Source organism: Poecilia mexicana, unplaced genomic scaffold (genome assembly GCF_051168715.1).
Source record: "Poecilia mexicana isolate PSO_F unplaced genomic scaffold, ASM5116871v1 scaffold_22, whole genome shotgun sequence".
Classification (NCBI taxonomy): Eukaryota; Metazoa; Chordata; class Actinopteri; order Cyprinodontiformes; family Poeciliidae; genus Poecilia; species Poecilia mexicana.
In genome coordinates this window covers 11835602-11849220 of record NW_028263391.1, presented here as the reverse complement: position 1 = coordinate 11849220, position 13619 = coordinate 11835602, and the positions used below count along the sequence as shown (strand labels likewise).

Below are 13619 nucleotides of genomic sequence, written 5' to 3'. Positions count from 1 at the left end.
GTGGAACATGGTGGCAGTGTGATGGCCTGGAACATATTACTTCAGAAATTCAAAGAGCGCAGCAAACTGAGGAAACATGTTTATATTCAAAGAAAATAATTGAACATTAAATCTGGAAATTCAATAACTGCTTATTGCTGATTGGACGAGTTACTCAAGACTTTTTCTTAACACTACAGGGCCATTTATTTTGTAGTCAAGGAAATGGAGTCAGAAGCAACATTTTCACTTAAGCAAAACTAAAAAAATACCAAATAAATAAACAAAAACTAACCAGAAGAGGAGGAACAAGAAGCTAGAAACTATAGCATAAAGTCAGTGTTGATTAAAACAATAAATCTGTTGCTTAGGTTTAGGTAAGCATCACGTTTTGGGTTGAAGAAGATCATTGTAGTTTGAGCTGACATTTTACCCCAAATGTCCACATACATATTTTAAAACCCATGCAGGTGAAACACTAAAGTATTTCTTTCACAACACAGTGATTAAACGCTTTAGTTCAGAGCCATAATGTGGTTAATGCATGTGGTTCATCATCAGCATACATCTCTCAGCTGGAGCATTTCCAGAAGCATCCGTTCAATGAAGTGTTACTGCAGTACAAGATTCAGCCTTTATTTGGCTATAAAACATGAAAATGTTCCTGGTGAGAATAAATCTATTGGGGCAGCGTTAAAATATTAGTCCCAGGTCAGGAAATGATCAGCAGATGTTCTTATAAGCGCACGTCTGTTCAAAATTAGTTATGAACGTGTTTCTGGTTTCTGTAGGTTGCAAGAGTAAGTGCTGGGCAGTCTTTCACCTACAGTTAAAAATGTATCTAGCTGTAAACCAAAGCCCAAAAGTAGGGAAATTTGTGTTTGGGTGACATAACAATAAATCAAACGTGTTTATTTCACTTTGAAAAGGCCATATTTATAATGCAATGCATTTATGGTTTTCATAAAGTCTTATCCTTGAAAACTAAGCCCTTCGAAAGAGCAATGTGTGTCTTGAAAAGTTACCTATAAGTTCTTCAATATTGAGAAACTAACTTCTACGTTCCAAGAAAACATCATGCAAGTTTCAGAAAGTAACCTGAAAGAGCCATTTTATGCAACTTGAGCCGTGAAGGATTTAAGTTGTTATTTTTCAAGAAACAAGAAATAACAAAATTTAACTTAAATCTTCGGCTAACATTAGCTTAAAGCTCAAATACAATTAAATTATGTTTGACAACTCCACCTAATTATGTTAAATCGGTACAAATGAATTAGTTTATTGTGAATGAAAATGACATCAGCCCACTAACTTAAAAAAAAAAAAAAAACTTAATCAAAGATAATGCAAAATTCTGACTTAAAAGGAATTCAAGCACAGAAAACACAGAATAAACTCTGCCTATCTGAGACACCAGGAGGAGCAGAGACCTGCTTCATCTGATCTAATATAAAAGTTCTTGTTATTCCAGGAAGAATTCAGTGAAAGTGATAGGAGGGTACAACAAACGAGGAATGACAGGAGTTATTGATCACTCTGTCATGAAATACCACTGTGGAAAGATGGTCAGTGGGAAGATATAGGAAATTAACTGTGGCACAATCCTTGTCAATGACAGATTACAGAAAGCATCATGCTGTTTGTGCAGTGTGATCTGATCCACACAAATGTTTGTGTTTTCTTCACCTTTATTGTGTGAAATTTACAGCTGAGACAGTATAAGCTATTCCTAAATGTTTTCTGTTTTAAGATTGGCTGGAACTATCACAATTATTGAAGAATATTACATTCAATTCTGAAAAAAATCTTAATACTGTTCGCATTTAACAAAGACAGATAACTTTGCTAGTCCTAAGTTTTTGTCTCATTCCATGTCAGACGGTGATTTTTGTTTTTCCACAGAGAATGTAATGATTTCTGCTGTAACAGCACAGGGACATCCTACTTAGAGAAGTTAAAATCAACTCCAGTTACTAATAATGTTATCATTCTGCAAGCTTTATGGAAAAGGTGTTTGAAGGTGTGAAGGCTGCTAACGAGGACAGCTCCAGTAACAACACTCCTCCTCAGATAATGATGAATGACAGCAGTGCTCTTTCTGCCTTAAGCTTCCCGGAAGTCAGATTGATTTTCACAAGTCAAAGTTTGGTTGTGACAGCTACCAACACAACATCGCTGTCATTCGCAGAAACACTGTGTGAGGATATCTTTGCAATAGCAAGAGGCAAAAAATGGGTTTATTTCTGTTTTTTATGTCAAGTGCCATGAAAAAGTAAAATTGCATTTTGTTACTTTATAGCAACAGACTTTAATGCATGTTGTGAAAACCAACAGGAGTGTGTATTTGTTAAGAGGAAACAAATAGATATAAATAATGTTCAGTTATTTTATACAAATAAAGGCTGACAAGCCTGAAAACCATGTACTCTGTTTATCCACTTCACTGTGCTGCTGCAAGGTTCAATAATTTTCCATGCAACGTAACTATAACACACAATAGTTTTTGTAGTGGCTAATCATGTTTTATTGTCTATTAAGTTGGTCACAATCAAATCTAAACAGAAAATATGTTGCCACCAGGGGCTGTTAGATAACAAAGCTAAAAGGAGCAAAGCACAAGGGCAGAAAATTGTCCAGCAGCAAAAGGTGAAACCTTAAGAGGAGAAAATCCACCTATTGAAGAAAGGAGTTGGAGCATAACCTGCGCCTAAATGTACTCTGAGGTAAAACGGATATAAGCCGTAAAGTAACCACACAAGGAAGACAAAAACACAGCATTTCTGTGTGTCTCCCCTTCCTTCCTGCCAACCTGTCCTCTCCGCCACCCTACTACTTTGAGAAAGTACGAGCGTTATTAGGAGTGCAACCCAATCCTCGCTGGCGGCTCATCAAAGCAGTTGCACCAACTTCTTGGCTGTGGGTGCACAGAGGCAAAAGAGCCACAGAGGTAGCTACAGATGTATGTAAAGAGGAGGCATGATAGCCTTTAATCTACATAAATGGCTAAAATGCTAATTTAATATGGTTGTAACAAGTGCAAGTGCTTTAAAATGCACCTGGGCAATGTAAGGGGGAGATATTTCTGCTCTTTTGTGAAAGATGAGCCCATAGATTTGTTTCTTAGATTAAAACCTCCAGTGCAGAGATGCTGAGAACAGAAACAAAGACGAATGGATGAAATTCACATTGAAACAAAGAAGGTAACTATTAATTACTGCTAGAAGTTTCTAAATGCTCATTTGTTACAGTATCTTTCAGAAATCAGCTGTTGATCAATATGTAGAAAAGTTTTCATCAAAAATCCCCTCCAGCTCCTCACAGGGTAAATGGTGAGTAAGTGGGTAAAAATAGGAACGGCCACGATTATTGGCAGCCTTCTGTTAATGCCGTACAATCTACTTTTCCCCCTTAGCCCAGCTAAATAAAACTCCTTTACTACCATATCTATTACAAGGCAATTTGGAACAATTTTCACTTTATGATAAACATCTACTATAAGATATTTTGTAACTTTTAAAGAGCAACCACCTTAGGTCTATTTTTAGGTTTAAGCCTAAAAACAAACTTTTGTGAAAAGATGATGGATACATTTCCTTCTACAGGGAAGATTATGGGAAACCCCCCCCCACAAATTTTACAACCTAATGACAAGATTTTTTTTTTTTCATGTCACTCAGTAATGACAATTCAATGAGAATATTCCAAAAAAAATGGGGGAAAAAAAATCGTTATACTGATGGTGGTGGATCAACTCTTGATAAAGAAATTACATCAAAGGGCTTGCTTCCGTAGCAAAGGATGCAGGAGGACGTAAAATAGAATAGGAGGATCCCACACTTACTGAAAAACAAACCCAGATAATAAATAAAGAGAGTTATGATGAAAGGAATAATGTGACACATCCACGGGAGAGAATGAAGAACGAAAGAAATGAACAATCACTTTAAATGACACCAAAACTGTGGAAACATTACAAAAATAAAAAGAAGAGAAAAAAAACTGCGTGACCACAAATCAAAGCAAGGCACTAAAATGAAACACATGGACCCAAAAACCACAGTGGAAAACTCTCATAGCTTTCCCTTATTTAGAGAAGTTCTCCTGTCTTTCCCATTTTGAAGAGTGGCTAAGAGAAATTTGCCTCAGTCTCACAACCTACTTATACCTCAGAGAAACATAAAGTTATGGACTTCTAATTAAATGTTTCCATACACTTTGTTACATAAAAAAAACTAAATAAAAAGAAAAAAACTTTCACTCCTTTTGAATTGTTTTCATTTTGTTAAAAATAATATTTCTTCACATGCAGATTTTGTAACAAATGAATAAATTTTCTTAGCTCAAAGTCTGGGGTTCTCTAAAGTTTTTAACAAAAGATTGTGCAATAAATGAAAATGTTTTTATTGTTTATTTTCAAAGGGTTAAAAAAAATCACAGATAAAAATCAGGGCAATCTGACCTGAGCCTATTAGACTCCCACGCATGTGAAATGGTTGTGTTGGGGAAAACCTTTTTAAAACAAGTTCACTACAATGTTCTGGATCATTAGAAGTGTGTTAATTTCATAGTGCAGATACTTTAATTACAGACGCAGGTCAAACACTGACACTTCTCAGTCGTATTTTCAGAAACTTGTGTGATATAAATACATAAAATTCTGCTTCAACACGCTTGTCCTTTGTTTCCCTTCAGTCAGACCCAAACATAGCCAGCAGGGCTTGTGGTGATGATGATGGTGGGAAACCGACACCTTGCGGTAGGAAACCAGAGCAGGTTACAGAACACTGTGATAAAATTCCAGAATCCACACGCCAACTTTCCCCCCGTCGCTTCCCCCTGGTTTCCACTCCCCTGCCGCCTCTCCCTCTCCTCTGCTTTCATTCCCCTCTACTTTTCTTGATACTTGATCCAGCAGGGACGCTCAGGTTACAGTTTTTACAGCTTAGCCAGCCCGGCTCTGTATACATTCCTTTCTCCCCTTGTTCCTCAGCCCACTTCTCGGCCTTTCCGATCCCCTACATGCCCACTCCTTCTGCTCCGCGACTTCTCACTGGGGCTTATTTTACCCGTGCAGCCAGATGAAGGAAACTCTGTCAGACTGCTTGCTTTGTTGGGGACGTATTAGTCCTCAAAAGGGCACATTGTGAGTCAATGCGTTTCTCCAGATTTGGTCAGATATATTTAAATTGCGAGAAGGAAGCAAACCTGAGCCGTGTTTTGGTTTTAGCAAAGGAGCATCAACGCTTTCTTCAGAAAATCAATGCAATAAAATTCAGTAAAAGGATTGAGGCAGAATCCTGCTGTAATGGACATTGGGTTTATCACCTAGTTTATTAGAACTGTGTGTTCGAGTCACTAACATCACACTAGTTTTAGCTTCTGGATGGATGAAGAACCCGACTGCAGCCTCACAAGCTATGAAAATAAAAACACTACAAAGCAAATGAAGCTTTACATCATTATTATTTTAACATATTATTGCCTGTCAGTGATTTAATAAAACAGCAATTTAAATTCCATTAGTTGTGAAAGAAATAATGTCAGTAGAAATGCATAATACATAATAAACTTGTCTGAAATGAACAGGCTATGTTTCCTAAACTTAAATTATTTTTATTTTCATACAAATTCCTTCAAAATGATTACATTTTTTCCTTTAATGAACTTACTTCAATTTAAAATTAATTTTCTGGAATTTACAGGGTTATTTCTTGAACTTGTGCTTAACTTTTCAATAATATAGGAATTACACTAAACTTGGAGGTTATTTTCCAGACCTTACACTTTGTTTGTTTTAAGATTTACTTTCCAAGATTTAAAGACATTATTTATGGAACTTAGATGATACTTTCTAGAAACTTGGAAGTTACTTTGTTTGAAGTTACCAGGAACTCTTCTTGAACCTATAGATAATTTGTCTGAAATATACAAGTTACTTTCCTGCGACTTTCAATGTTACTTTTAGAAATTAGGGGATATTTTCCTTGAACTTGCAAGTAAATTTTTTAAATGTACAGGTTATGCTCTCTCAACTTACAGCCAACTTTCCAGAGTTTACAGTGTGCTGTTGTGGGATTCAGGTGTTGCTTTTTAAAAACTTACAAGAGACTTTCCTGGAACTTACTGGTTACATTTCCACAATTTACAGCTTATTTTCCCTCACCTTACAGAGAAACTTTTATCAAAACTTAAAGGGGACTTGCTAGGTCTCTTACAGAACCAACTGCTAAAGCATACAGTGGGACTTTTCTGAAATATTTTATATTATTCTCCTAGCAACTACATTCAATTTTCTAGCAGATTACACACTACATTAATTTACAGGTGAATCTCAGCTTCAGAGGATACCAGGTGACATGTCAGTGCAGAACAGCCCTCCATCTATTGTCTATGCACATCTTTGAGTTCAAATTCAGGATGTTTTTATAGCATCAGTTCACCAGTTTACAGTCAATTCAGTTCAATCATAGAGACAGGTGAATCAATTACACACTTTCCAAAAATAATGTGATCAAGTTCAGTTTATTATGTCAACTGGAAAAAAAGTTTTCTATCTGGAAACAAAGCCAAGTGCATCAAAGGACTGATTTTGCACCAATCACAGCTCCTGAATGAGAATGGGATTATTTTTGGATGGATGAGAACTGACATTATCCATTTTTGTTTCACATGAGACTTTTATCAAATACAATACTTTTTACTGTTTAGGAAACTAAAAAGAGAAATTTGGTGCAAATATCTCATATTAGTTATTTCAGCAGATTACATAGTTAAAAGATATTTAATCTAAAAACAAAGTTATTTAATTAAGCTCTTTAAAATAAAATTAAAAGAAGGTTGCATATTATTATTTTATGGATTGTATTTGCAATTTATTTAATAAGTCAAGCAAGTTTTTAACTGTAGGCCAGGAAGTAAATTGAGTATTTTTTTTTAAATCTAACTTCAGATTTTTCACCTAGCCAGTTTCACTTACTATTCTAGGTAAAACAAGATGTTTGATTTAAGATTCATACAGTGGCGCTCAAAAGTTAATACTCCCAGTTACAATGCCAGGCTCTTGTGATGTAAGAAAATTGCATTTAATAAATAATTTAAAGTATTTTTTCACCTTTAATGTGTGAACACTGTCGCAATTCAGGATGTAGGATTCCTGGATACTGGGAGAAGTATCCAGAAGACTGGATACTGAAAATGACTCAAAGCTTTCTCACAGCAAAGTATTAGATTAAGGATAATGCACAACCATGTAATTGTACCTTTTTTATTCTTTATATTTTCTCTTTCCAAACTGATCGGTTTGTTTTTTTGGGGTTTTTTTTTAGCTGAATCATAAAGGGCCAGGGACTTACCCTTCTATTACACTCCATAAAAGTTTTGAAATGTTTCATTATGGTCCTTTTCTCTTTATACAATTATGGCAATTATACAGACAGAGAGACAGTGAATGGTTGAAACCTTGATCCAAGTCACAGAATAAAGCAACAGACAAATTAGCTCAGATCAAATTAACAAAATAACGTCTGACACATTTAAGGTGACGTAATTTACCAAACTACGACTGGGTGTGCAAACTAATTCAGACTTCTTATACTTAAAATATGCTTTCATGACATTTTAAAAAAACATTTTCAGTTTGAAAATGCAGAAGCTAATCTGCATTATATTTCTTAAATAAAATCTGTGCAAAATGTCAAAAGAAATAGGCTTATTGCAAAAAAGTGAATCACAAAACAAATACTAGCAAAAACTAAGGTCTCTTGGTATTATGCAGTTGCATATTGAGGAGTCGAGAAGAGAAGATAACCAGCATTTGAGGGTTAGGTGTTAAGGATATTAAAAAAACAAAACAAAAAAAAACATAAAAGACTGGACATTTAGACTTAGAGAAGAATTATCCTTTGTTTTGTTTCCTGCACCTGAAACCTGATCAAAAACAGAATTTCAAAAGAAAATGTGAAGAAAAAGAGGCCAAGATTCACAAAATTATCTGAAAAAATCCAAACAGACTTGACACCTGCTGATAAATTGTACCGCTTCAATCAAATGAGATGCTTAACTGACATGTCACAGCTTCAAAACACATCATAAAACATGTCAGTCGACTGAATTTTGAATGATGACTTGCGTCGCACAAAAAAAAATCTATCATTTCACAGCCGAAGGAAATGCAAACCTGCAAAATTCATCTCTGAGTGACGACTGGCATCATGCAATCATATGGTCAGCGTGACGAATCATTATCAGTTTGACTTCTGTTTTATTCCCAGCATTTTGCAGCGTGCGTGATGAATCTGTAACAATGACAAAACTGGGAGGGAAAAAAAAAAACGGGAGCTGTGCCACGAGCTGACCTCCATGCGCCAAAAAAAATTCAGCTCATGAATATTTTGTCCATTTTAAACACTTCGCCCATAAGGACAGAAAAGAGAGCCCGCCCTGCAGCACGCATCCCGTTGCAAACGTTCAGTCTGTAATCAGCAAAGAAAACATCAGAGCTGGAAAAGGGGAGGCAGTGATCATGAGTACGGTGCACAGTGAAGGACACAAAACACTAAGTAAGAAAAATAAATAAATGGATCAGATGATGGAGAAAGATGTTGCACCAAGGAGGGCGTGTTGGACGGCTTTTATTTCATTTATTTATAGATGTCCTATTTGTGCATCTGTTTTTATTTTTATTATGCACTCCACATATGCAGATACGTCTCAATAAATTTGAATATTATTAGTTGATTTATTTTAATTATGATCTTAAGGTTTGAGGTCTCTGTGGCTTGTGAATCTCCACAAAACTCCTAGACTGAGTTTAGTTTACAATACAGTTTTTCCTTCCACTCAACTTCCCATAAATATGCCTGATAATAGAACTGTGTGAACAGCCAATCTCTTTGGTCATTACTTTTTGTGCCTTACTCTTCAAGGTGTATGTTGGACAACATTAAAGTAAGCAGTTGTTCCCATCATTACGTAAGCCATAACAGGCCATTCCTGTATTCAAAATTATTTTTCTGTCATTTTCATTCTAAATAAACCCTTAAAATATATAAATTTCTATATAAGGGTTATAAGTTCTACCTATTATCCACTTGCATCCTTCCTCTGTCATCATAATCAGATTTTATTCCATAAAATAATCATTTTATCATCAAAAAATTAAAAAATATATAAGCAGATATTTAAACATGTTTTCCAGATTGAGGCACTGGAATTGAGAGATTATAAATGCATTTTGACAGAAGGGGTCAAAAACAAAACATCTTCACTGTGGATGAAATGAAGAGTATTTGTTCCTGTTTTTACAGTACCAGAAAATGAGCAGTGACACATGCGCTTTGGGAACGACCCACACACACACACACACACACACACACACACACACACACACACACACACACACACACACACACACACACACACACACACACACACACACACACACACGCAAACACACACATGAAAACCATTTAATCTTGCAGCCAAAATATGATGAAATTAAAACACATCACTGCATTTATTCCTGATGTGATCACCTGCTCCTCCATCCCCAACAACCGAGGAAACACTGGCTGCTCCTGCGTCTCCAGCCAAATGTGTACAAACAATGAGGGGATGCAGACAAAGCGGGTTGCCTCTGCACGCACACACGCACGCACACGCATAAATACCAGGAACATTTTCATGCTCCACAATGAACCGCATGGAGCTCAAATATCCCAGCGTGCACCGAGTCAAAGAACACAAACCACTGAAAGAAACAACGCGTGGCTCAATCTGAGGAAAAAGGGGAGAGGCCGAACACAATGTGCTCTCCTCGACAGAGCGCGTAAAGAGGCGCACATCTGGATCACACGCCTCTGGGCAGCTGCTCAACACTCTCACAGACACGCACACACGCACACACACGAAATAATGCAAACCCACGCAGAGCTCCAAAAGCATCACGGATAGACTAGTGTTTACCCCAAATTGATCTCTTAATTATGCACATTGTGTGCGCTCCCTAGTTCCTGTATGTGTACCATAGTATTAATAGTAATAGTAGACGGACTGTTGACGCCTTCACTGACGCACTGGATTTTCCATTTACTTCGGGTGAGCTATGAAAAGCAGGGCGCACAAACGGCGTGATTATGACAGGCGGCATTACCCCCTCAGAGTATCCCTTCAACTTAATAGTGAAAGTGAAGCAGTGAGCGTGTGCCGCATCCATTGTGTGAGGCTGCAGAGCCTCCCATTTCAGCACAAGAAAAAATATAAAATATATATATAAAAATAAAAATGCACAAACATCGTAAATTAAAGTTTGGTTATTGTGTACCAAACTGCACAAAGGTGCAGCCAAAATCCTCCTCTGAGGGACAGCTATTGCTCTAACACAGACACACTCCACGCGTAATCTCATACAGCTTGGCACACAGCCTCTTTACCTTCATCTCTTCATTTATTTCCCTTTTCACCGGGTGCGCTGGCTTGCGGCTTCTTTTATTTTCCGGAGGTCTGCCCTCTTTTTCCATTTCTGCCATGTTTTCTCTGTGATACTTCTGTCAATATTTGCGGTGAGGAGGGGAGCGGAGGAGGAGGGGGGCGTGTGTGAGAGAGAGCGAGAGGAGAGAAGCGGCGGCAGCTGTTTACAGCCGCCACACGCCGGAGGTCCTGCGGCTCTTCAGCGACCCGAGTGACGACGGGGATCCCGCCGAGGGTTCGCGGTGCCCGGCCGAGTCAGCCATCTTCTGCGCCGTATCCTCCGCGGTCCGTGCGCCGGTGCTGAGCCGCCTCTGTGAGTCAAAGGAGAGGTTGAGTGAGGGGAGAAAACGAGACAGGGGGAGGGGCGTCGGCTGAAACATTATATGACGCGCTGATGATCAGAGGTAGGCTATTTCTTCTCGCTTTCCCGTGGAGCGCAATCAGAGCGGCCCTATCCACTTAGCGCACAATCCGTGCCCTGCAAACAGGTGCGCACACGCACACCACTCAGCAAGACACTTCAGCAGAGTCTGCTGCTGTCATTTTAAAACAACAAACGTCACGTTCAGAGCGCTTAAGGTCATCCGTGGTAACTTCAACTGGATACTGGATCAAAGTCCCTTTTAACTTTTAACTAATGTATAAGAACTTACTAATATTAGAAAGAGAGGCGCAAAAACGTTTAAACCTTCAGTCAGTGTTGAAATAAAGTTTCCTGTCTGGTTTCTCTACATCCACGGCTCCTAGATTGGGGTCCAAATGTATATCAGCACATTAGAGTATTAAAGAAAGGCAGTAGCTACTAGATTCTGCTAAACTTGTAAAATAAAATTAGATTAATTACACACATGGGGATACATTTCAGCCTTGATTACCACTCACAGCTATTCGGAAAGCTCTAAATTCTCAGTACATTTTAATGCAGCAAAAGACCAATAAAACAGAAAATAAAGCATAAACGAATACAGACATTTCAGACTGTGAAAAAGTATTTAAATGTACTACACAGTATAAACTCAGCTGTGGCTCCTTCACAGTAATTATTGCATCAACGCAGCACGGCATGGAGATGTTAGGGAAGGTCAGGTTGCTTTAATAGCGATCTTTAGCTTTTTTTTTTTTTTTTTTTTTTAGGTATCCGTTTAGTTCCGCTGGAAAATGAAATCAGTATCCCCACAAAGCCTATCAGCAAAGGGAACATCAATTTTCTGGTACAGATCCCTGCACTGACTTTCGACTTGATTGAACACATGTGGACCAAAAGTAGCAGATGACATGACTCCCCAAATCATCACTGACTGTGGAGACTCTGTGTCTTTCGTTCCTTCCTCCAGACTCTTTATTTCTAGAATAAATGTGAAATGCACTTCCATCTGAGAAGAGGACTTTGAAACATAGAGCAACAGTTCTGTCCTTTTCCTGCTTATTAGCCCTAGTGTTTCTCACTTTGTCACAGGCTCTGTCTTAATGTAAGAAACAATGAAAACCCGACTGTGAAGTGATTTCTGAAATTCTTTGTGAATCTTCCCCAAACTCTTGAAAAGGCTGTTAAACTTCTCAAGGTTACTATTATCTATTTTGCTTATGCACACACCTTGTCCTTTCACTTAACTTTCTTGTTGTTGAAAAACTGTCAAGTCAGCAGTTGTACGTGATAAAACATGCAATTTTTTCACATTTAATTAAGTTTTTTTCCCCATTGTATCTGTAACTGACAATCACCAAAATGAACATAAATACACTCGATGATTTGGCTATACATAATAATACATTTACATTTTGAAGCTGACTTTAGTAATAAATGATCAGTGATACTTTATTGAGATGCTACTGGAATGATGTGAGAATACTTCAGGAAGTTTATAGATTGGGAATAGCTCTAAAAAATTGTTTTTGGCTGAAGAAGAGCTAAAGATAATTCAGTTCAACAACTTCTTCTGAATTGTCATTGACTGCACCATCTGCACAGCAGAAGTCAGCGTCTCTGTACGTTACAGCAGATCTTGCGGTATTGCCTTACTGTCAAATGGCACAGGAACCAGAGGCTTTTCATAAATGTTCTGTGCTTTGTGCATGAATTTACCTGCTCCTGCCTCACGTCGCCCTTTGAATCACAATGAGGGAAGCCTCTGAGAGTTTTGGATGAGGCTGCTCATGGCAAAGTGACACCCATTTCAGGCGGAAAATCAGCAGGAGCGGGAGCTGTGAACCGTGATGCAGGGTCAGGGTGAGATGACTCTTCACATCCCTCGCAAAACCCGCAGCAGGACAGCATCTGAATCACAAGATCCAGCATTCACAGGGCCTCAGACACTTGATTTATTTTAAATTCAATTGGGGATATTTCTATTTAGGAAACACAGAATGCAGATTTATACACTACCTTTCCAAAGTATTCATGTATTCAGTTTTTTTCCCCCCACGTTTTGTGACAACCACAAACATCATTGTAGTTTGGCTGGATTTTATGTCATAAATAAGAATCTGGAAAGTCTTGCAGGTATTTATATTTAACTCCTTCTACTCTGTTACCCAAAAATAAAATACAGAAAAAGCAGCTGACTATAGGATTACAGCTAATGCAGGGGGGCTACGTTATAAAGTAATATCTCAGGCTTTGAACATTTCCCTGAGCATTGTTCGAGTAGTCACCTATAACTTCGCTGCCTTGGCAACCGGTACAGGAGATCGTTGCTCCCTCAGGCCTTTCACTGATCAAAAATTGACTGTAACTCTGATTCCTGTTTCTTACAGATGATTTCTTCAACCCATTTTTTCTTAAACTCTTTTTAACTCTAATTTAAGCAATAATTATACTCTGAGCATACTGTTCTTTCAATACTTTGTACTTTAATTATTAGACATTATTATTACTAGACATCATTTATAGTACTTCTGTTGCACCAGCAACACATGACTCGGTCTGGGATAAATAAAGTACAACTATTCTATTACCCAAACATGGAAAGAGTGTAGAAAACATTTATTATTTAGAGAGTAAATCAATTTGTTTTTAATAGTTTGGTTTTTGAGCGGAGGAAGCAGACGGTCGTGTAAGATGTCCTTGACACTTCACTAACAAGCAGACGCAGAAGGAGTCAATAAAAGCATTGTTTCTGTGAGGACATTCACCAACACACTGGAAATATTATATTGTCACAGTTATTGTGTTA

General features: G+C 37.7%; 1 protein-coding gene across 1 annotated transcript in view; it reads right to left on the bottom strand.

The window, feature by feature from the left end:
• The window catches only part of sobpa (sine oculis binding protein homolog (Drosophila) a), a 34196-nt gene extending 23202 nt beyond the window's left edge, over window positions 1–10994 (bottom strand). The window contains exon 1 of the mRNA XM_088002663.1: window positions 10410–10994. Within this exon, the coding sequence (XP_087858789.1) occupies window positions 10410–10505 (96 nt within the window). The 5' untranslated portion in view covers window positions 10506–10994. The remainder of the gene's footprint in view (window positions 1–10409) is intronic.
• Between the last annotated feature and the right edge of the window lie 2625 nt (window positions 10995–13619).